The sequence below is a fragment of the Podarcis liolepis genome (assembly GCF_965112155.1).
Source record: "Podarcis liolepis genome assembly, chromosome: 13".
Taxonomy (NCBI): domain Eukaryota; kingdom Metazoa; phylum Chordata; class Lepidosauria; order Squamata; family Lacertidae; genus Podarcis; species Podarcis liolepis.
Window position 1 is genome coordinate 20,744,938 of NC_139573.1, and position 23,581 is coordinate 20,768,518.

Genomic DNA, 23,581 nt, shown 5'->3' on the forward strand with positions numbered 1-23,581 from the left:
TCTTCATGGAGAGTTCAGGCTTGGCACAAGGAGTCATTCACGCTCCTAGATAAATGCTCACAGTCAACCTGTTCCCAAACACAGCTCTCTTTGTGATGTTCATCTCTAATGCTTGGATTGCATTCTCTCTCTTACACACACACACACACACACACACACACACAAATGATTGTAAGTGTACAGCAGGGGTGGGGAACCCTTTTCACCCTGAGGGCCACATTTTGTTCTGGGCAATGTTCTAAGGGCCACGTAGCAGTGAATGGTCGTGCAAGGTACTTTGCAAGTCCTATGTTCAGACGTTCCCAAGCCAAGGTTTATAGGTTGGAGGAAGGATTGAATCTGAGTCAGCCCTTTCCTTGGGGGCTCAGTCTGCCAAAGATGACGACATCCCTTTCCCTGCCCCTTCTCCTGTGAGTGTCTGGTGCCACTTCTTATCAGAGGAATGCATTCCGTTCCCCTTCTTCCCTAAAAGGCTTCCCTGATGCTGAGCTGTCTACTTTATAAAAGGCCACCAGCCATTTTGGTGACTGCACAGTAACTCAAAACCTGTTTCCCCGCCATCTGTGCATCGTCCGGTTCCCAGAGACATCAGGTAAAGGGGGGCAGTTGTGTTTGGGAGGTGGGGAGGAATTAAAAACATGCTTGCCTGTGTGTGTATGCGGGGCGGAGGGAGGGTGGTATCATTCTGCGTAAACTGAAAGAGATATCCCTTTCCTCCATGAAGATAAAAGGAATCGTCCTGAATATTTTCTGAGAAAACGTTTTCCCCCTTTATAGGGCAATGGGAAGGTCAGTGCAGCTGTCATAAGGTACAATAATGCTGCAATCCTATTCTCACTTATTTAATGCATTATTAAAAGATTTCTGTACTGCTTTTCATTTACAAAAAGCAATACCAAAGCGGTTTCTGAAAATAAAATGCCAAATCCATTAAAAAGAGGAACAAAATTGGGAAGAACAAAAAATCACAGTAGGCAGTACCACCCCACAGCCATGGTGCTTGCCTGATCTCAGTGCAGAGACAATTCCACATGGTAGACACTGTCACAAAGAAGACTTGAATTGCATTTGTATCCTCCAAGGAGCTCAGTGTGGTGTACAACAACCCGGTGAGGTAGGCGAGACAGAGTGAGTGACTTGTGCAAGGTCACCCAGAGATCTTTCATGAGTGAGTGGGGATGTGAACCCATAGCCATGGGATTGTCGCAGTCGTAGAATTTGTGCAGGCTTATTAGGCACGACAGGCTTTATTTTCTTTACAGGGTCACTTTTCAAGACCAGCAGGAACTATAAGTTGAGTAGGTATTCCCAGGACACAGAAGCAAGAACACAGGTAGAATTCATTTCATCTATTTGGCCCCATCCCATCCCAAAGGACCAAGCTCGGGTGGCACAGAGAGCCCCCAAAAATTCTAAAACCTTTCTTCGAAAAACATCCACTGTTCTAAAGCAGACCCTTTTTAAAAATCAGAACATATTCACATGAACAGTTACTTCAGTTTAGAACTCGCTCTGCAAGTTATTTGGTTCCATTTCCCTGCCTGTGGAGGCTGCTCCATTAGGATGAATGGGGGCGCTGCTGCCCCCCCAACCTCAAAATACTCTTCAGCTGCTTTGTGGGTTTTTCTTTTTCTTTGTGTGCAGTAGTAATATCATTTTAGAGCATGGGCTTAATGGCCTCACAGGAGAAGAGCCTCTTTAGAAGGTAACATGTATTGCTTTACTACTTTCAAATGCTATTATGGAAACTCTTTAATGCAGGTGAGTCCATTAGGGTGAATGGAGCCCTGGCCCAACAACCTCACTCTTTCAGCCCCCAACTGCATGCTTTTCTAATTAAAAACCATCCCATGGCATGGCACTGCCTGTCAGCTTCCTCCATCTTAATCACAGTTTTGCCCCTTATAGAACTCGGCAGTCAGGAGGAAGATAGGGGCAAAACTAGGAGTAGTTGGTCCTGTCTTCCGTTGCCTCAGGCATTCCCAGTTGGAATCCCTGCTTTCCACCCTGCCACCCCCAGTGAGCACCAGCCAGCACCATTGCTGCCTTCATGGGGAACTCTCCAAGCGGCTGACAACTGAAAACGGAAGACCATAAAATGGGTTCTTAATAGGTGTAAACAGTTGAAGGCACCTAACTCTGGTTCTTAATTGCCCTGAACTTCCTATCGTCGTTTCTAAAGTTTCTCTTCTAATTGCTGATGTGCCACTGTTCTTGCTGTGTCTTAAATTGATTTGACTATTGTATTGTTTTAACTTACTAGTAACCTACCCAGCCCTGTAGCTGAAAAAACATATAATTGCCTAAATTATATGCATTCTTCTTTAAAAACAAGAACAACCAAGCTACCAATTTATCTGCGGGAGCTATTCTCTTATGAGAAGGAAATGATGCTCCCTCTTAAAGAGGGTGTAGATGAGGCAATCCTTCCTGACCTAGGATACTGGGTGGCAGATCCCGTGTCAGTATGTTGCAAGGGCCGGCCCGACCATTAGGTAGAATAAGACAGCCTCCTCAGGTAAGAGGGCAAGGGGGTAGCAGTAACAAGGTGTTCCAGGGCAGAGCTGTGTATGAGGGCCCCCTTTCCACCCTCTAATAAGAATTAACTACCATTCTAGTCATCTTCAGCGTATGGCATGGCGGTCGCCATCTTGTCCTTGGCCTCAGGTGGCAAAATTACTTGCGCTTGCCCTGGGCAGCTGCCAAGAACTTGGCGCCCCTCCACAGCCCACCATTGACCCCTTCCTGAGCCACTGCTTTTCACTTCTGTCAGGTAAAGCTGCTCATGCATAAGGCCGCCTCAAATTTGAGCTGAACCTGTTGGGTTGGCTTAAAGTCAACCTAGGTCAGTCTTAAAGAGTTGTTGGCAGTGCATTTCTCTTTGTATGAGGGAGAAGAAGACAGACAGAGAAGAGATCTCTTTGAAGAAAAGCGGGAGAAGGCCTGGCAGGCCCCTCCTGCTGCATTTCTGGCTGTTGCTGGCAGCAGATGTCTCTAGAAAGGGTGCTGAATGAGTGGTTTCACACCTCGCGCTAAGAATAAAGGCGTCCCTTTGCAGCTCTGGGGGTGTGGGGGGGGGCAGAGAGATGGCTGCCTCTGTATTTTTTGCTTCAAGGCTGTGAGATTTCCCCCACCCCATTTCTGAGCCTGAGGGAAATAATTTATTTTAAGGCAGGCTGGCACAAATATTAGCCCTTCTGCAAGTGTGGGGAATTAATCCCCAATCCATCCCTTTCTAAGAAACGTTGCACTTTCTGCACTGGCTGAGGGGATCGCTTTTGAAAATAAAACCTATACCATCTCTGCCACACACAAAATGGAGGGGGGCAGGGATGTGTCTGAACTGACCCCCTCCCATCTAGCTCTGGTTTTGTGGTTCTCTCTCTCTCTGCCTCAGCTTTTTTCTCATTGCCTCCCTGTGGAATGGCCTGGCCTCGTTTTAGAAGTGATAAGACAGCACAAATTTAGCTGCTCTGAAGAGCTCCAGTGATAACAGTGTATCTCGTACATGGTTCAGAGAAATATGCGCATATATATATATATATAGGCCAAAGCAGGGTCTGTAGTGGGCAGGAACAAGAAAAAGTTCTAGCACATTCTGAGCTCCCCAATGAAGGCCTGTTGACACGCCATGCTTTGGAGAAAGATGATCATCACCATATAAACCTTGCATTTCCTCCCACCCCACCCCACCCTTCAGCATTTTTGCACATTTTAGCACATGGTCATTCAGTCCCCTGGACAGCTCCAGGTCATTTCATACAGGATTAAAAGGCAAATTCAGGTTTGAAAGGTGTGAGATGACAGAGCTGCAGACAATACACATTTTTTTCTGCCTTCACACATTTTTAGGTGTGTGCTTAAGATGTTTTAAGTGTACATTTAGAGTTCCTTTGATTGTAGACAAACCCCTTTTTTCTGTGTGTGGAGCTGTTTATGTACCAGATGGTTCTGACAAGGGGAGGGCAGATTCTGGGCTTGTGAAATCTACTTTTTTTAAAAAACTGAGTCCCGAGATCCACCAACCACAGCCAGGTACAAAAAGACATACCTCCAGAGCAGGGCAAGGGCCCCACCAAGCAAGGAGCTGTTTTTAAAGAGATAAATATTTTGAATGCCAGGAATACATGAAGTAGTAGCAGAGAGTCTCTGAACATGTGAAAAGTACCTTCCCCTCACCACTGCATTGCCATTTTGTAGCTACAGATCTGAGAGCAGGGATTATGAACCTAATAACCTGGGACTGAGTCAAAAGACATGACGTTGAGGCAGTCTTAAACCCTAGTACCTTGGGGTTAAAAATCTAATCCCTTTCTCCCTTGCACCCCCTTGTGGAAGCATTAGAAATAAGCTTGCGCCTCACAGATTAATAGTAAAGAAGGTACACATGTGTGTGTATAAAGGAAATAGTAATATATTTGTTTTGATTTCCCCCAGAATACTTGAAGTTTGATTTCTCACCATGGCAGAAGAGTGAGTCATTTTTGTTTATTAACTGGAGGGGTGGTGGTGTGTGCGTTTTGGGTGTTGATGAAAATCGGTGGGCTGTAGGGACAAGTCCACTTTAAAAAGCACTCTTAAGACCTGCCAGGGGTAAAGGCAGGATATATGAATCAGAGGCTCATATTCAGTCTGACTCACCTGTGCCTTTCTGTCTTTCACAGGGAAGAGATCACAGTAAGTACTAGCAAAGGAACATTCTCAAACCTGATGAAAAATAAACACTGATCTTTATTTTCGGTTATGATATTTTTGTGCTTTCTTGAAAATCCTTTATTAATGCATAAAGGAAGCTTTAAAAAATGAAATATTAGGCAGTTTGCAAAGTCTTTGCCTTTAAAATATTTAGTACAGTGGTACCTCAGGTTAAGTACTTAATTCGTTCCGGAGGTCCATGCTTAACCTGAAACTGTTCTTAACCTGAAGCACCACTTTAGCTAATGGGACCTCCCGCTGCTGCCGCGCCACCAGAACCCGATTTCTGTTCTTATCCTGAAGCAAAGTTCTTAACCTGAAGCACTATTTCTGGGTTAGCGGAGTCTGTAACCAGAAGCGTGTGTAACCTGAAGTGTATGTAACCTGAGGTACCACTGTAATGTGTTACACCAGCACTTAATTTCTGAAAAGAGATTTTCAGGGGTCCCGGCATTCCTGGGAAGTCACCTGCGCTGCCCTGAAAACTTCCCTCCTTAATTGCTAATGTGTGTAAGCATGTTGTGGTCACATTACACTGGAGAATATGCACTCTGCACGTGTTCAGTGGTGCTCTTCTTAATCATGATTCCATATGTTCCAGGAATGAATCCTGATGCTAAAAGCAGGGCTGAGTGTCTGCCTTGGCAGAAAGGCAGTGTATAAATGGAAAAATTAAATCTCGAATCTGAAGAATGTGAATGAATGGTGGCAGAGTTACGCCACCTCCCTCCGCACCCCCCAACCCCACAATAAACCCTCTCTAAAACTCAAACACCTCTTAAGTACCATTCCTCCCCCAACCCTCTTCCGTGTGCTCCCTATAGAATTTGTTGAAGGCAGTATGCCGATGAACATAATGAAAGTAATGGTTTCTTTATTCTTGCAGTATGAGGAAGAGGAGGAGGAAGAATACGCGGAGGAGGAAACACAAGAAACAATAGTGGAGACCAAAAAGGAGCCACAGCCACCCAAGCCGGCCCACCCACCTCCCCCGCCTGCCGCTGTCCCTCCTCTCCGAAGGAAATCTTCCGCCAACTATCGAGCCTATGCGATTGAGCCGCATGACAAAGTGAGTTCCTGTGTCCTTTAAAGCAGTGTTTCCCAAACTTTTTTGGGCAACGGCACACCTGTTTACTGAAAAAAAATCTCGCGGCACACCACCATTAAAGCCCCGCCCCGTGACGTCAGCGCGCAGCGTCACGCCGGGAGGGACGCACGAAAGTGAAAGTTTTTTCCCTCCCCCTTGCCGGGGAACCTCCAAGCTTTGGGGGTGGGAGGAGGCAGCAGAGCGAGGGACTGAGGGACGGCGGCAACTGAGGCGGCGGCGGCTGTTGTGGTGGTGGCGGGCGGAGGAGGGGGCGGCGGCGGGGCTTGAGGAGCCGTCGCCGGGAGTTGCTGCTGCTGTTGTTGCTGCTGCTGCCCGGACATGCCGGCCTCCTCCTCCTCCGCTGTCTCGCGCTCCTCCCTTTTGCACGCGCTGCCCCGCCGCTCGGCACCACCACCGCGGAGCCGCCCCCGGCTCGACGCGGATCCTCGCCGCCTCTCACCGCCCGACTCGCCCGCCTCCCTCCCACGGCACACCAGCCAATGTCTCACGGCACAGTAGTGTGCCGCGGAACACCGGTTGGGAAACACTGCTTTAAAGGCATATCCTTCAGGCATGGCCAAACTTGGCCCTCCAGATGTTTTGGGACTACAACTCCCATCATCCCTGACCACTGGTCCTGGTAGCTAGGGATGATGGTAGTCCCAAAACATCTGGAGGGCCAAGTTTGGCCATGCCTGCTTTAAAGCAAAGCAGGAGGGTAGAACTTAGGGACGCCGAAGGAATCCGATTAGGTTCCCATTTAAAGGCGAATCTGTCCAGTTCACACTTTCTTGAAACAATACACAAACTGAAACGCAGCTGTCTTCTGACATTCACATCCGTCTGAATTTTGCAGTCCAGTTCTCCAAACAGGCATTGATTACAAGACTGCATATATTAGGGGAAAGTGTACACAAAAATGAATACATCAATGAAAATAACATATGAAAGTGAATTATAAAATCACATGCAAAATGTGTTTATTAGGAGAAATTTGTAGTACAAGTTGGTTGATAGGCATCTGTCTGTCTCGGGAGACAATGGAGGAGTGCAGCTTTGGGAGTGAAATCTAACCACTGCAAGGTTGTGGCTGTAGAGACCGATACAGGAGAGACATGTTTTGTTGCAGCTGGGGCAGATGAAGGCATCCGGTTATGCTGCTGCAGACGCACCATGGCATTTCTCCTCTCTCTGCTCCTCCACTGTACTGAAATGCTGCTGAATTTTCATGAGGGATTTTTATTATTATTAAGGAAAAAAATCACAAATTGCTGCAGAAATGTGGAGAACTGAATTTAAGTTTGGACAAATGAGAAACTCAGAGAACCAAAATTGACACACCCTTCCATCCCCAGTAAAACAGCATGTGTGGGGCTGGATTTATGGGCCTAAAAGCAAGCGTTAATCCCATACTTGCCGTTACATTTTCTGGTCCCTCTCCTTATAGCAGTAACTAAGTCTGATATTTTTGGGAAGTGGATTTCTTGTGCAAGAGTTTCCAGGAAACCTGTGATTGGGCAAACCTGAATTTGCTGGTATGTGTGAATGAATCCCACACAAAAATAGCATTAGTCCGGAAGTCTGTATCTAATCCATTATAAGCAAACAAACAAGCCGCCACCAGCCAGAGTAGATAGCATTTATTTATTTAGTATCAAACCCTTCCTCCGAAATGCACAGAGTTCTCACTTTGGGATTTGGATCTCTCAATTCTGAGGCATATATAAACCAGTTGGTGCTGTGCAAGTTCCTGCTTCCTTCCTTCCCTATTGAACTGTCTGCCTTGACAGCGAGAGTGAACTTCATCTGCCATACCTTCTGTATTTTGTTTTATTTGTGAGAACAGTTATTCTTGTAATTTTAAGAAGCTCGCTTCTCTCACACACATCTTTTCCTCACACAAGACATCTTTTCCTTTTGTTCCACCACAGAGAAAATCCAAGATAACTGCTTCTCGGAAATTACAACTCAAGGTAATGTTGGAAAACTTTCTGTGCAGAGATTTGAATGGCCAAGGGAGTACACACTCGCATCTAGTGTGCTCCCAGCCTCTACTAGTATCTAAGTGGACAAGATTTCAGGAGACTGGAAGAGGCAAGGAGGCACAGTGGACACACAAAGATGGATTGGGCCATGGCAGGTTTGTGGCACTGGAGAAAAAGCATGAGACTAGAGATACTCAGTCAGGCAATGTGTCCTTCCTTTGTCTCAGGCATTGATGCTCCAGGTGGCAAAGCAGGAAATGGAAAAGGAGGAAGAAGCGTGTGCCCAGGAGAAAGAGCGGTACCTTTCTGACCACTGCACCCCTTTAGAACTAGCAGGTCTCGGCCTCACAGAACTGCAGGTAACCCGGGAGGGAGGGAGGGAGGGAGGGAGGGTGGGGCTGGGGGAAGGATGAAGTCCAGTCAATGCTAACAGGTGGATATACATATGATAAGAAAAGAGAACTCAGCACACATTCCCCATTGTGGAGTGAACCGAGCTTCCTTCTGGTTCAGCAACTGAAAGGACAGGCGTAAAGGTAAAGGGACCCCTGACCATTAGGTCCAGTCATAGCCGAAACTGGGGTTGCGGTGCTCATCTCGCTTTATTGGCCGAGGGAGCCGGTGTACAGCTTCCAGGTCATGTGGCCAGCATGACTAAGCTGGTTCTGGAGAACCAGAGCAGTGCACGGAAACGCCGTTTTCCTTCCCGCCGGAGCGGTACCTCTTTATCTACTTGCACTTTGATGTGCTTTTGAACTGCTAGGTTGGCAGGAGCAGGGACCAAGCAACGGGAGCTCACCCCGTCGCGGGGATTCGAACCGCCGACCTTCTGATCGGCAAGCCCTAGGCTCTGTGGTTTAACCCACAGCGCCACCTGCGTCCCTCCGAAAGGACAGGCATAGGCGCCAGCAAATCAAATGCCAGCTCATCTGTCAGCCTAATAGCCTTTCCCCTCCCACCCCATATTTGGGGGGGTATTAAAGCGCAATATTAATGTGCTTGCCCATTCATCTGTCTCCTGATTGGCTTTTTTAAAAAAGTAAAAAATTCTTGGTGACTGAGATTTCTTTTTCTTGTTCTGACATTTCCACATGTTCAGGGAACACTCTCCTCTGTTGCGTCTGAGCCTCCTTTTGCGCCCGAACCCTGGCTCAGCCTAATCCTGACCTGGCTGCCTTGGGTGCTCTCCATTTGTTTTTGGATTTCAGCTTGTTGGCTGGGGCTGGTGGGATTTGTAGTCTAACAGCATCTGGAGGGGCTCAAGTTGGCTTAGGCCTCGTTTGACGTAGTCACACCCTCTTCTTGCCAACTCACAGGAGATGTGCCGGCAGCTCCATGAGAAGATCGGCAAGGTTGATGAGGAGCGCTATGACATGGAGGCCCGAGTCAACAAGAGCATCAATGAGGTGGGTTCAAGGCTGCAGAGAGCGGAAATCCCCAGAGCTCCCTGCGGATCATAGAATTGTAGAGTTGGAAGAGACCTGGAGGGTCATCTAGTCCAGCCCCCTGCAATGAGGGAATCCTGCTCACGGCCGTTCCTGGGTGGTCTTGACCCACCAACCTTCTGGTTAATATCCAGGCGCACTGACCCACTGCACCAACTGATTGCTTTAACAATCTGGGCATTGTAGCTCTGCGAGAAGAATAGGGGTCTCCTAACAACTCTCAGCACTTTTAACCCACAACAGTTCCTAGGCTTCTTTGCCATGACTGTTTAAAGTGCTAAAACACTGCTTTAAATGTGCGTTGATGCTGATTTAAATGTATTGTGTAGTAGACGTGACCTCAAAACAAGGCAGGTTCCAATGTAGTGGGGAGAAATGAAGTACTGATGGTAGCCACTAGGTGTCAGTGCTGGTCCAGTTTTTATATTCGCATGATAAGTAAGGGCTGAGTTTGGGTCACCCCCACCACAACTGACCTCCCCTCAGTCCATTGCTGTAGCCATTTCCCTCCCTTTCAGCTCATTTCAATTTTCCAAGCAGTAATGCAGACTTTTATCAGAGGACTGAACAAATTCATGGCAGGAAAGTCTTAACTGTGTTTATTAGCTACCGGTTGCATACACCCCCCCCCCCCCCGTAATCCCAGCCACACTGTAACCACCTGAGGCAGCCTTTTATAGTTGCAGATTCTCATGTATATTCTTTGCTGGGGAAATTGGTGATAGAATCTGAGAAAACTCTGGAACACAGGAATTTTTAGCACACACACACCCAGCTCCTTGCCGGCAGCACAGCAGCGACTCTTCCCTAGTTTTCAAATGTTGACACTCTTTTGGTCCCTGCTTTCCAGATCCAGGATTTGAACCAGAAGATTTTTGACCTGCGAGGCAAGTTTAAGCGCCCGGCTCTCCGCCGCGTCCGTCTCTCCGCTGACGCCATGATGCAGGCCCTTCTAGGCTCCAAGCACAAGGTCTCCATGGATCTCCGCGCCAATCTCAAGCAGGTCAAAAAAGACGACACCGAGAAGGTGAGGAGGCCGGTGGGATTGGGGTGGGTAGAGGAGGGGAAAGTGCAGGAGATGGAAGAGTGGTTGAGGGGTCTTTAAAAACCCCATGTTCTCTAGGGTTACATAATGTAGGGAAATTGATCCTCTCCCACTGCTCTTCGGGGTAGTTTGGATGACGGGGAACATTCAACTTTAATGGCAAGAAACCTGAAGCTTCAGTATGTGCTTGAATCCGTCCTGCAAAAAAAACTGACGGCCTGGAAGTGCCCAGACCCCAGAGACTCTCCCACTCCCTGGGGATGTAGGCTTGCCATCTCTTTTCCCAGCCTCGGCCTCTCTGCTTGGAAACGCAACAACTCAATGGTTGAGCCTGTGCGTTGTAGGCAGACGTTCCCAGGATCACCCTCTAGGCAGGGCCTGCCTGAAACCCCTGGAGAGTCGGTGCCAGTCTGATGCCCAGGAAGCAGCTTCCTTTGATCCTATGAACAGCAACCAGGGGTGGACTTGGGTACTATGGCACCCTGTGCAAAGCCCAAATTGGGTGCCCCCTCTCCCTCCCTTTGCTGGGTCCCAGCTCCTGCTCTGGTTCACCAAAAGCGGCTTAGTCATGCTGGCCACATGACCCGGAAAAACTGCGAACAAACACTGGCTCCCTCTGTCTATAGAGCGAGATGGGCGCTGCAACCCTAGAGTCGTCCGCGACTGAACCTAATGGTCAGGGGTACCTTTACCTATATACAGTGGTGCCTCGCAAGACGAAAAGAATCCGTTCTGTGATTCTCTTCGTCTAGCGGTTTTTTCGTCTTGCGAAGCAAGCCCATTAACAGATTAGCGGATTAGCGCTATTAGCAGCTTTTAGCGGCTGATCGGATCAGCTGATAAGCGGCTTAGCAGCTTAGAAAAAGGGGGGGAAGGGGAAAAAACCAGCAGGAACTCGCAAGACATTGTCGTCTTGCGAAGCAAGCCCATAGGAGATTCGTTTTGCGAAGCACCTCCAAAACGGAAAACTCTTTCGTCTAGCGAGTTTTCCGTCTTGCGATGCATTCGTCTTGCGGGGCACCACTGTATATGTAAATAAGGATTTCATAACGTTTCATAATGATGCTCAAGGTGGTATCCTTGGAGGTCTCACGTGGTCACTATACTGTACCTTTAAAGCACATTCAGGACAAAATTTCTCCCCGCAAAAAAAATCTGAGCACTGTCATTTACCCCACACAGCATTAAAATTCCCAGCAACCCCTTAACAAGCTATAGTGCCCAGAACTCTTTGAGGGTGGAAGTGTGCTTTGAATGTATTTTAAAGGTATAGCACACACACTCAGCAAGACCCACGTGACTGTATCATGTGCTTTCAGGCCACGTTGCTGGGACTACCAGCTAAGTACCATGGATAGTTACAGCAGTCGGCATGGATGGACATAAATTTTCACAAACCTGCATTGTCTGCCAACAGTTCATCTCTAATTATTCTCACCCCCTTGCCAGATTCCTCCTCCTCCTCCTCCTCCTCTGCATTTTTCTTTCCTTCCGTTCCTGTCACTGTAGCACAGAGAATATTCCATGCACGCAGTGGTGCGCTTTGATAATTTTAGATTATGGTGTTACAGGAGGAGGTCCTGGAAGGGAAGGCTTTACTTCCTTCAAATAGTGTTATGGGAGCATCTTCCGTGGAAGCCAGCCCACTGCCCCACCAACCTCTGTTCTGCCTTGGCCCGTCCCCACCTGTCCTGCCTTCTTACTTGAAATGAACCCAGAGGGTGGCTCTGTTTGCCAGCTTCCTCCTGCTGCTCATTCTCAGTGCAGCCCTTGTAGAACTCAGCAGGGAGAAGGAGGAGGGACTAGACGTATTTGGCTCTGCCCGCCATTGGCTTTGGCTCCTCCTATCACACTTTGGCCCACATATTGGAGGAGGACTGGTTCTCTCAATCGACCTTGTTTGTCCTCCTTCAGGAGAATCGGGAGGTTGGGGACTGGCGGAAGAACATTGACGCTTTGAGCGGCATGGAAGGGCGCAAGAAGAAATTTGAGACCACCGCAGGACAAGCTTGAGCAGGGTGTGAGGTAAGGGAGATGGTATGGGATACACAAACACATGTGCTATGCACTGGGCTACCATCACAAGGGACAGCGTTGCTGTGGAGGGCTGCAGCCAGAGGAGGGGATATTCTGTGGGGCTTCCTCAAAGTCCAGCTTTCATTTAAAAAAAAAAGTTTGGTCTCTAGCACATCCGACTTGGGAAGAAGAAAGCATGCAGGCACTATTTCAATGGTTCACTAAGAACTATAATACCATTAAGGCTGCAGTCCTGGGAGTAAGCCTCATTGAACCTTATTGAAGGATATTGACAAGCTGGAACGTGTGCAGAGGCAGGCAGCCAAGATGACAAAAGGGTCTGGAAACCAAGCCTTATGAAGAATGGTTGAGGGAGCTGGGGATGTTTAGCCTGGGAAAGAGGAGACTGAGAGGCGATATGATAGCCACCTTCAATTATATATAGGGCTGCCACAGAGCTGCCCTTCAGCAGTGGAGCAGACTTCTTTCCTTGGAGGTTTTTAAAGCAAAGGTTGGATGGCCATCTGTCATGGATTCTTCAGTTGAGATTCCTCCATTGCAGGGGGTTGGACTAGATGACCCTCGGGGTCCCTTCCAACTCTACATTTCTATGAGTCTGAGACCCCAGTGGGTCTTACTAAGGAGTAAATATGAATAGGCACATTTATTTAATTATTTAAAGGGTTTATGTGCTGCCCTTTTCAGGCATCGCCTTTGTAAGGTGGTGTACAGAAATGAGAGAAGATCCAGGCCATTTGCATTTGAGCAATGACCCCGTGACTAAATAACAGGAAACCCAGAGACTCAGGAATCAAGTAGCATAAACACTTTGGGGATAAATGAGCCTTTAAGGCTTGCACGGAAGCAACCATGCGTAGTTCCACAAGACGGGAATTTCACAAGTGATGAATAGCTTTAAACATACGGGGCTGCCTCCATTTAGACTCTGGCTGTGCTGCAATGGTTTCCAGCTCCTTTAGGTTCTCTTGCCACCAAATGTTGGTGTGTGTTCCACACCCACAGCAAATGGGTTCTGTCTGTAGGGGGAAAGCATGATATGCAAAAAAAATAATAGTGGTTCATTGTAACCATTGTAAATCCACACTGTTCATTCAAGCTCAAAAAACAGTCTTTCTCGCATATTCTTCTCTAATTCCAACTTCTGAAACTTGCATTTTGTACTTGCCAGCCTGTAGGTAGCTATCTTCAAAGCATGATTACAATAGGCAAGGTCAAAAAGCAGAGGAGCCAAGGAATCATGAGCAATCCCTCCAAGAAAGGGAGTCAGTGCTTCGAGCTGATCTGTTTATTCAGCAGTGAGCCTCATAACTTTGCAGGGAAATCAGATGATGCATTTAATGAACATTCATTCAGATTTGTTTGCTGGTAGGTTACATGATATTGCATCAATGCAAGAGCTACCTCGTAGTTTCCTGTACATTTTCATGGCACTTGCCTCATCTTGGGGGGGTGGGGGGGTGGGGAGTTGGGTTTGTTCCACAAGAGCTCCCACTCAACTATGATTGTGCTGGTTCAAGGAAAAATGAGAACTCCTGGATGTCACGATCCAAGTTTGTGGCAAGTACTCTGGTGAGAGAACCCCAGCTGTGCTTTAAAATATGCAGCAAAGTAAAGTGTGGAAGCAGCAAAGTAAAGTGTGGAAATATAGGCTGTTAGAGCTTTAAAATGTTCCCTTTCAAGTGAGTTAAAAAATGTCGCCTTAAAAAGGTTCTTTCCAAAGCTTCCCTCTTTCCCCAGCATAGGAAAAGGCCACATGTTTCGTAAGTTTGCAGACTTAACATATAGAATAAGAGAACAAGAAGAACATACGTTTAGAGAAGATTGGAAAACATTTATTGAATATAAGGTGGGGGGGGATTGTGTACACTTGAAAACGTTGGCAGCATTAAGATAAATTCAGCAGTGTAAATAAGTTTTGATGGATGCAATAATGGAATACTGAATGGTTTAGTTTTTGTAAAATATGCAGGGATTTACGATATGCAAAATGAACCATGGAAAGAGAAGAAGGGAAGTCATTGATATTTTAAGGATGTTTAAATGAGTATTCTAAATGAGTTTAAATGAGTATTCTAAATTGTAAAAAAGAAAATTTAATTAAAAAATTATACATAGATAGACATGTTTTGTAAGTGAAATATACATACATACAAATTTTTATTTGTATGCCACCTTTCCATAGTTAAAACCCTGCTCAAGTCAGCTTACAACATGAAAAAAATTACATAATTACAAGTAGCAGAAGTAGTCATAAACAATAAATAAAGCATCAAAAAGTGCAAATGAAACAATTTCTACATAAATCATAATAAGATCTAAAATAAAGATACGAAAAAATGAATAATCAAAAAATTAATATCGGAAATGATAACAACCGCCCTGCCCAACGAAACCACAATACCCCAACTTAAGAGTCTATTCAGTAGCCAGTCAGGACCCAGCCCTCCCAGGCCTGGTGGGGAAAGGCCTAGAGCAAGTCTTCCAGAACTCACAGCCAAGGTACGATAATTAACATTTGCATTGCACTATCAGGTGTTCAGAACATTTCACATCAATTATTATCTAGTCATAATCCTTACAACACCCCTCTAATGTAGGTCAGTATTGTTACACACACACACCCATTATGGCTGGTAAGAGGGACTGAGGCTGAGAGATTGTGCTTGCTGAGTTCATGGGAGTGGTGAGATTCGAACCAGGGCCTTCTTGATTTGTGGATCGGTCTCTTCGCCTCCACACCACATTAGCTCATAAGGTGCAGCCAGACATTGCTTTTGGCATAGTCCTCTGAATTTTCTCTCTCTTCTTTTTCAGATGGGTGCCGTGTGTTTCCCCCGATCTTTAGATGTTGTTGATGCCTACGGTCTTGCATCTCCGCAAAAAGACTCACATTCCCGACTGCATTAATGTTCCCTGTGGTGTGAATTTCTGTAGCAAAAAGTAGAAAAATGCACTGTAGAGGCTTGTTCTCCAGCTTGCTTCATTATATACGGTGGTGCCTCGCAAGACAAAAAGAATCCATTCTGTGATTCTCTTCGTCTAGCGGTTTTTTTCGTCTTGCGAAGCAAGCCCATTGAAGGATTAGCGGATTAGCGCTATTAGCGCTATTAGAGGCTTTTAGCGGTTTATCTGCTGATCGGATCAGCTGATAAGCGGCTTAGCGCTATTAGCGGCTTATCTGCTGATCGGATCAGCTGATAAGCGGCTTAGCGCTATTAGCGCTATTAGTGGCTTATCTGCTGATCGGATCAGCTGATAAGCGGCTTAGTGCTATTAGCGGCTTTTAGCTGCTTTTAGCGGCTTATCTGCTGATCGGATCAGCTGATAAGCGGCTTAGCGGCTTAGAAAAAGGGGGGAGGGGGAAAAACCAGCAGGAACTCGCAAGATATTGTGATCTTGCGAAGCAAGCCCATAGGAGATTCATTTTGCGAAGCACCTCCAAAACGGAAAACTCTTTCGTCTAGCGAGTTTTCCGTCTTGCGAGGCATTCGTCTTGCGGGGCACCACTGTATATATTATAAAATGTACTTTTGGGAGAATCAGGATTCTAACATCCACCATAAAAATTATCCCTTTTAAACTGTCTGTGCACATACACCCAAACTGATAGTAGGGAACAGATGGGAGGCAAGGAAATAGCTGATTTTGTGCATGTAATGGTGCGTGTGTTGGTGCTAGTGTGCACGTGTTTTCCCGTAATTTAAAAGCCGTGTTCATCAGAGACTGAAGGAAGACCCCACAGCCTCCAGCAAGCTCAGGGGTCTCCTCCTGACATCCTCTCCACCAAGGATGAGTGATCACGCGAATGGCAGAAGTGTGTTTCTCTTTTGCTGGCCTAGTTAGCATTTGCAGTTGCTTTGAGAAAGGCCGTGTCTCACCTGAGGCCATTTGAAATAAATGGGTTTCACGTCTGTGTTGAATTCTGGCCAGCGACTGTCTTGCAAGTGAACCAAAAGAGGTAGCAAAGAGAGCCTTATTGGCCCTGCCAGTCCGACATTAACTTATTTTTTGCAGCAACTCTGAATGCAAAGAAGGGAGAGTTTTCACCATAGAGTAGGACAAACTCCACCTGCTAGAACTCACTCTTCTACACAGCTGTAAAGGGTCCCTATCCCAGAGATAGCAAGGACTAGAGCAGGGCTGGAGAAACTCAGAGCTGGGAGCCAATGGAGACACTCCAGGCCTCTGTTGCCGGACTTTGGTTCTCTTCCCAGGCTATACAACCTTCCCAGCCACACCGTCCGCCAGTCCTGCTTCTCACCCTCCTTGAGTGCTGGAATGTGCCTTTGAACTTTGGCCCTGCCCACCTCTGTGGCCTGTGGCCCCCAGAAGGTTGCCTATAAGGTCATGTGGCCCTTGGGATGAAATGGGTTCCCCCACCCTAAAGGAACAATGCCACTCCTCCCATTCAGAATCAGTGGCTGATGGCAGCTCTCAACGCTTACTGAAAGCTCAGGCTGGTATTCTAGCCTTATAACTCTCTGCCTTACTTCTTCATGGGCCACAGAGACTTATTCTTGCTCCACTGAGCTGCCTCTCCGTTTACTTCTCATTCCAAAGCACGCTAAACAGTCTGGGCCTGGTTAGTAATTTACCTGCTCCCACCATACCCTCCATGGAGGAGACTCTTAAGAGTCCCATGGACTGCAAGAAGATCAAACGTATCCATTCTTAAGGAAATCAGCCCTGAGTGCTCACTGGAAGGACAGATCGTGAAGCTGAGGCTCCAATACTTTGGCCACCTCATGAGAAGAGAAGACTCCCTGGAAAAGACCCTGATGCTGGGAAAGATGGAGGGCACAAGGAGAAGGGGACGACAGAGGACGAGATGGTTGGACAGTGTTCTCGAAGCTACAAACATGAGTCTGACCAAACTGCGGGAGGCAGTGGAAGACAGGAGTGCCTGGCGTGCTCTGGTCCATGGGGTCACGAAGAGTCGGACATGACTAAACGACTAAACAACAACAACACCATACCCTCCAACATTTCTCCGGTGAAAACAGGGATGTCCTATTCAATATTATATTTTATTATTATATATACCCTCCCCATCTGACTGAGTTGCCCCAGCTACTCTGGGCAGCTTCCAACATATGTAAAAACATATTAAAACAATTAAACATTAAAAAAAACCTTCCCTATATGCCTTTGGATAACTTCTAAAGGTTGTACAGTGGTACCTCGGGTTACATATGCTTCAGGTTACAGATGCTTCAGGTTACAGACTCCATTAACCCAGAAATAGTGCTTCACGTTAAGAACTTTGCTTCAGGATGAGAACAGAAATTGTGCTCCGGTGGCGCAGCGGGAGTGGGAGGCCCCATTAGCTAAAGTGGTACCTCAGGTTTAGAACAGTTTCAGGTTAAGAACGGACCTCCGGAACGAATTAAGTACTTAACCTGAGGTACTACTGTATAGTTATCCGTGGCTTGGGGGGGCGGGTCACATAACTCCATACCCGCCAACATTTCTCTGATGAAAATAGGGACGTCCTAATGAAAAGCATGGCATTCTGGGATCAAACCGGGAACAGGCTTGCTTTGTGGTGGCACCACAGCTATGGAATAGCCTCTCCCCAAGAAGCCCACCAGGCGCCGGCCCTGCCTAGTTTTTAATGGCATTTCTTAGTCGGTTTGAGATCGTATATATTTACCACCAAATACTCTTTTTTAATTTATTTTTAAAAAATGGAATGCTTTATTCGTTCATAGCTCATCACACTTTGGTCACTGTTACATTTTGACAGAGTTCAGTATCAGGATGCAGGGAAACGGGTAACAAGGGAAGAAAATATCTCAAACCATTGACCATAATCAACGTCCCTTCGCAGTGCTGCAAAGGGCACGGGCACGTTCTGCCGTGAAGCATTCTTGTTGGAAAAGTACAGTGAAGTGTCAACATTTCAAATGCAAATCGCGGTTAGAAAAGTTTGTTTAAATAAATAAATAAATAAATAAATAATAGCCTTCATGACTTGATCCTTTACCTAAACCCACCCTACATTGAAATAAGCCTGTTTGGTGGTGCTGGCAAGAGGAAGGAACTGCCATGCCTGTAAAGGAACATGAATGAGGAAGCCACTCTAAACCCATCTCTTTAATATCTGGCCAAGCTACCAGTAGCTTCTTACATTTCTGCTGGGGGAAACAGCCACACACTGCAGGGATATTTGCACAGGAACCAGCAGCTCCAGAGAGAATGCAAGATAATGCTCAGAATCGAATGGTTAGCTGCTGTGCCCTGTCCTGATCTACAGAGCTCCTGGTGGGCATTGACCTCATTTCTCCTCTGCTCTGCTCCTTTGTGGGCGTTCCTTAAAAAGGAAGCGGAGGAACGGAGTAAGCAGCAAAGAGCTATAAGGCACAAGATTGTCCTGAGCATGTCTACGCTACCGCCTTAAAAGCTAACAGTCATTCCTCCTCCAGAAAGCGAAAATAAATATGCAAATAAGAATATATATATTTCTAAATAAATAACAATATATAAGTTACTTGCCAGCTGTCTCATTATGCCACTCTTCTCTGTTTCCCAACCTCCTTCAATAAATTAAGCTGGCATCAAATAAATAAGTTACTTAAATAGATAATAAAAATAGAAATAACCCATCCCCAAAAGCTGGCAAGAATAACAACAGGTTGAAAATGCAAGCAATCTTAGTCTGACGAAACAAGGATTTCGCCTCTGTTGTTGATGGGTTTTCCTTATGTGCCTGCAGCGCATCATTTGCACATGAGCGGGATGCAACATTGGGTTGCGGGAGTCCACAGTGTACTGCAAGGTCACTCATCAGAGTCTGGGTGCCAAGCGCCATCTGCTAAGCTTTCCTTCTGCTCCGTTTCTCCCAAACGTCGAATTGTTCCATCGTTGTAATTACACGGCAAGAGACCCCACTTGTCCAAGAAAGTGTCCAAGGAACCGGATGTCCCGGGTTATTTGAAGACGTAACTCGGGCTGATGATGCCAGGGTTGTGGCCCATCATGCTGAGGGGATCGGACGACTCAACGTTCAGTTCCTGTTCGTAGAAGTCGTAGTCCACGAACACGGGTTCGAGGGGGATCTTGTTGACTAAGGGCAAGAACTGGGAGAAGGGAGGCAGCTGGTGAGTCCGAGGCAGGTTCCCCATCGAGCTGAGGCTGACGGGGATATTGTAGCTTTCAGAGTAGTAGAGGTTGTAGCCGTCACGGAGAACCTTCTCGTGGAAGTTGCAGGCCTCCTCAGAATACGATAGCTATTGGGGGTGGGAAAGACATGAGGTTTTATGCAGTCGTATAATTGTGCAAAATCTAACATCTACCAGATCAGGGGTGGAGAAAACTTTGGCCATCCAAATGTTGCTGAACTACAATTCCCATCATCCCTAGCTATGGATCAAGCTAGCTGGAGCTGATGGGAGTTGTTGTTCAGCCACATTCACCACCCAATCACTATGGAGGCAACTGAAGTATTCTGGAAGAGGACAATCCAGACTTTACTTAAATGCCTGCAGTGAAGTATAGCATGCAACTTTCTCTGGAGGCAGACTGTTCCCCTGGTTAACAGGTTTTACAGTGGTACCTCGGGTTAAGAACTTAATTCGTTCTGGAGGTCCATTCTTAACCTGAGGTACTACTTTAGCTAATGGGGCCTCCCACTGCCGCCGTGCGATTTCTGTTCTCATCCTGAAGCAAAGTTCTTAACCCGAGGTACTATTTTTGAATTAGTGGAGTCTGTAACCTGAAGCGTCTGTTACCTAAGGTACCACTGTACTGTTTAGGGAATTTAGGGATGGGGAATTATTGCACCACAGAAATCAGATAAGTGTGAATTTCAAAGGGCAGCTGTGTTTTTCAGTTTTCATATTGCTCTGAAAAGTCTGAATTTGATAGATTTACCTTTAAAATGTGAACTGAATCAAATTTCTATCCCCTTTCCTAATTGTTTACGAATGATGGAAGTTGCCTCATCCAGTTTCTGCCCACTGGATTTTTTCCAGACACCCAGAAAATCAATCGTGAGGTCCCTGGTTATTTGCAGATGGAGAGATCAAGAGAGTTCATTCTTTCCTAGATGCATTGCAGAACACAAGCTAGCCACGCAATCTGCACCCAGCAGCCACAGGTTGATTCTACAGTGGCTGCATCCCAGCCCCAAACTGAACTGCTCATATGCCTTGCAGACCAGCCCTAGTCACTATGTTAGGATCTGCATGCGATCAAGAACAGGTGGGAAGCAGGGCAGGAATGGAATGGAATTCCACCACAACATGTTGACCTTCCAGCCAAAGGTTTTAGTTCCTTCCCCTTGCCAAAGGGTCTCTTTTAATTGGCCACACTGCATAGAATCATAGAACGGCAGAGTTGGAAGGGACCACGAACCTCATCTAGTCTAACCCCCTGGCAATGTGGGAATCTTTTGCCCAACGTGGGGCTCAACACACAACCCTGAGTTTAAGAGTCTCATGCTCTACTTCCTGAGCATAATCTCAGAATTTGGTTCAAGAATTTAATATATTTTATCCTTTGTTTATTGACTTCAATCGTTTATATCCTGGTCGTACGGGAAAACATTTTGTGAACGAGTCTAGAGCAGAACTGTCCCACACGCAACCTCCTCTGAACTCACACTCTGAACTGCCTCTTCCCCAAACACATGTAGGCATCTTAACTTACCGAGCCATAGAGGCGTCCATTTGGCTTCATACAGAGAAATCTTGAGGTCTTCATGGCCTGCATGCGAATGATTCCTGGCTTGACTGCTTTGATCTCCATCAAACCTGGGGGGGGGGGGAGAGGACCCAGCAGAGAACAGGTGGTGAAGGATGAGAACCCAGGAGTCCTGGACCTTTAATTCTGCCCATTCAGCCTATTCCAATCCACCAGTAACCCTGGCCTGCAATGTCTGTATGGGGACCAGATTCAAAGTCAAAGAACATTCATATAATTTTTTAAATCTCTGATCCACTCTTTCCCCTATTCATTCCCCTCTCAAATATTCATTGAGCCCACATACAAAGGATAACAAGAAGCCCCTCCAAGTATGACCTGTTTATTGAGCATTTGTCCTGATTTATTTGCACAAAATATAGTGTTAGATTCCATCTGGCCTTTATTGATTATAATTTTACAACAATGAGCATTCATCCTGATTCACCTTATGGGGTGTTCACATGTCTTCCCATTAATCATTTGTTCATCCCGTGCTTTTCAGTCCGTTCCCCCATCACTTTCCTAACTGCAAAAAGCCTGATCCTTCTTTTCAAGTGGATTTGTTGTGCCAGAACGAGAGAGCACTTTAACTGTGCGAACCTAAAATGCCAATATGGGCTTGAGTCCTTCCCACAAAACAGTGACAGTCTGGAGGCATCTAAAGTCTTTGTAGTATTCATTTGTTGTACAGAAGAGGGAAATTTCAGAAGGTGCTGCTCATCTCAGAAGAGTGCCAAACTCTGCACCTGCTGAACTACCCTCTTCCATAAAATTATTTTGGCCTCTTGCACCCCATTCCATCCCCAGAACATGAGGAGTCCTGCCCAGCCAGCCCCTTATACACCTCCAACTACATTAACTGGAGTGAGAGATGCTATCTATCTCTCTATATCTATCTCTCTGGATCACCTGTCTGTCTGTCTAATGCCTTTCTCAACCTGTGGGTCCCCAGATGTTGTGGAACTACAATTCCCATCACCCCTAGCTAGCAAGGCCAGAGCTCAGGGATGATGGGAGTTGTAGTCCAACAACATCTGGGGACCCACAGGTTGAGAACCGCTGGATCATCTATCTGCCTCATGCTACTTGAAAGAACGTGAAGGATTTCCCCAAATACTTACTGTATATGTTCTGGTATCTGGAGCCGCGCACTGCGCCATCTGGCATGATCTCCAGGTGGAGTTGCGTCTGGTCGTCTGCTGTGTACAGGTGGCGAAGCCGCACCTGCCCATCGAACTGTAAGAGGGGGCTGGAATTTGGTAGGGGGAAAGCAGGAGCCATGGGGAGCAGCAAGGCAGCCCAGAAAATCAGGCAGACGAGGAGATGGTGGAGGGCTACAGAAATGGCCAGCATGGCTGAAGAAGGCCCAGCCCAAGACAAGAGAATCAGGGTGCCAAAGACAGGGGCAGAAAGAAACTGAGAGCAAGATCCTAGTCCTCAGCCTTTAGTGGTTGCCCTAATTCTTTCTTGAAAGACCCTGAGAGTCCTGGCTTCAACTTACTAGGACTCGCAACTCGGTCTCACCCGGGAAATGGTGTTGAGCCCAGGTGGTCCTGAGTCCAAAAAGGAATGCAGTCCTCTGAAAAGTGTTCAATGGTTGCTGGGGTTTGCTTATTTTAGAAAGGAAGGAAGAAAAGCCCAAACCACCTCGAAATAAGGGAAAGAGGCAAATAACTCTCTCTTTTCTTGCTTCAGCTGTCTCACTCCAGGTTTGCTCCTGTCCAGCAGGAACAGAGGTGTATATATACGCCAGCAGAGGTAGATGCCCTTCCCCTTGGCGTTCACTCTGCCCACATCCTCCTCCCTCCCCAATCCTGCCCGCTCCTGCTTCCCCACACTCTCTAGGTCTGCGTATGAGTCACGGGATGCCTATCACCGCTGCCCCTAACGTGGGGTCACGAGGATGCCAAAGTCTAAATATTATCATTCCGCAGCTGCTTTCATGCCGCCGACAGGAAAGAGTGATGTAACTTTGGGGAATACAGGAGTTAGAGAAAGGCACGTTGTGCGGTGGGAAGGGGGAAAGCGATGGAAACGAGTGCGAAAGCCTCGACAACCTGACAACCGTCCAGCAACGCACCAGAGTTGGTCTGGCTGCGCATCTATTTGTCATTCTGAACACCCACACCTGAGCCCACGACGTTCCCCACACACTGAGCTCCTGCACAAACCTGATGTTGGAAGTGCAACAGCAGAGATTGTTCAGTGTTAATTCTATTAATCATAGAAATCAAAGAATGGTAGAGTTGGAAGGGACCCTGAGGATCATCTAGTCTAACCCCCTGCAATGCCAGAATATGCAGCTGTCCCATCCGGGAATCGAACCTGCAACCTTGGTGTTATCGGCGCCACGCTCTAACCAGCTGAGCTATCCCTCTATTGTTAAAGTCAACTAGCCAGGAGTGGGAAGGTACTGCTTGGGGATCAGGCAGAGGAAAGGAGAAGCGTGGCATGGGAGAGAGAAGGAAAAAGTGCATTGCAGGCCCACCCATTGCACATACCCCTTCTTGCCCCACTTTCAATCCAAGCCTGCACCTAGTTTCAGAAGGTGGGAATTATATCTGTGGGTTAAACCACAGAGCCTGGGACTTGCCGATCAGAA

The 23,581-nt window shown here is 46.8% G+C and overlaps 2 protein-coding genes across 4 annotated transcripts; one reads left to right on the plus strand and one right to left on the minus strand.

The window, feature by feature from the left end:
- The first annotated feature begins 492 nt into the window (after window positions 1-492).
- TNNI3 (troponin I3, cardiac type) lies at window positions 493-15,252 on the plus strand. Of its 3 annotated transcripts, none has more exons than XM_083472080.1 (9): window positions 493-592; window positions 4,438-4,486; window positions 5,582-5,764; window positions 7,714-7,755; window positions 7,995-8,126; window positions 9,084-9,173; window positions 10,063-10,239; window positions 12,172-12,282; window positions 15,109-15,252. In XM_083472080.1, exons 5-8 carry the CDS (start codon window positions 8,001-8,003, stop codon window positions 12,268-12,270), a joined length of 492 nt encoding a protein of 163 aa, XP_083328206.1. In that variant the 5' UTR covers window positions 493-592; window positions 4,438-4,486; window positions 5,582-5,764; window positions 7,714-7,755; window positions 7,995-8,000; the 3' UTR covers window positions 12,271-12,282; window positions 15,109-15,252. The 3 variants fall into 3 exon arrangements, with proteins under 3 accessions (XP_083328206.1, XP_083328208.1, XP_083328207.1); XM_083472082.1 differs by lacking the exon at window positions 493-592 and adding an exon at window positions 783-809; XM_083472081.1 differs by lacking the exon at window positions 493-592 and adding an exon at window positions 1,267-1,333.
- Window positions 15,253-17,971: 2,719 nt separating this feature from the next.
- Window positions 17,972-22,697, minus strand: FGF21 (fibroblast growth factor 21). Its single transcript, XM_083473084.1, has 3 exons — window positions 22,101-22,697; window positions 20,944-21,047; window positions 17,972-19,523 (listed from the first exon to the last, which is right to left on the minus strand). The coding sequence occupies exons 1-3, from the start codon at window positions 22,330-22,332 to the stop codon at window positions 19,224-19,226; spliced, it is 636 nt and encodes a 211-aa protein (XP_083329210.1). The 5' UTR covers window positions 22,333-22,697; the 3' UTR covers window positions 17,972-19,223.
- Between the last annotated feature and the right edge of the window lie 884 nt (window positions 22,698-23,581).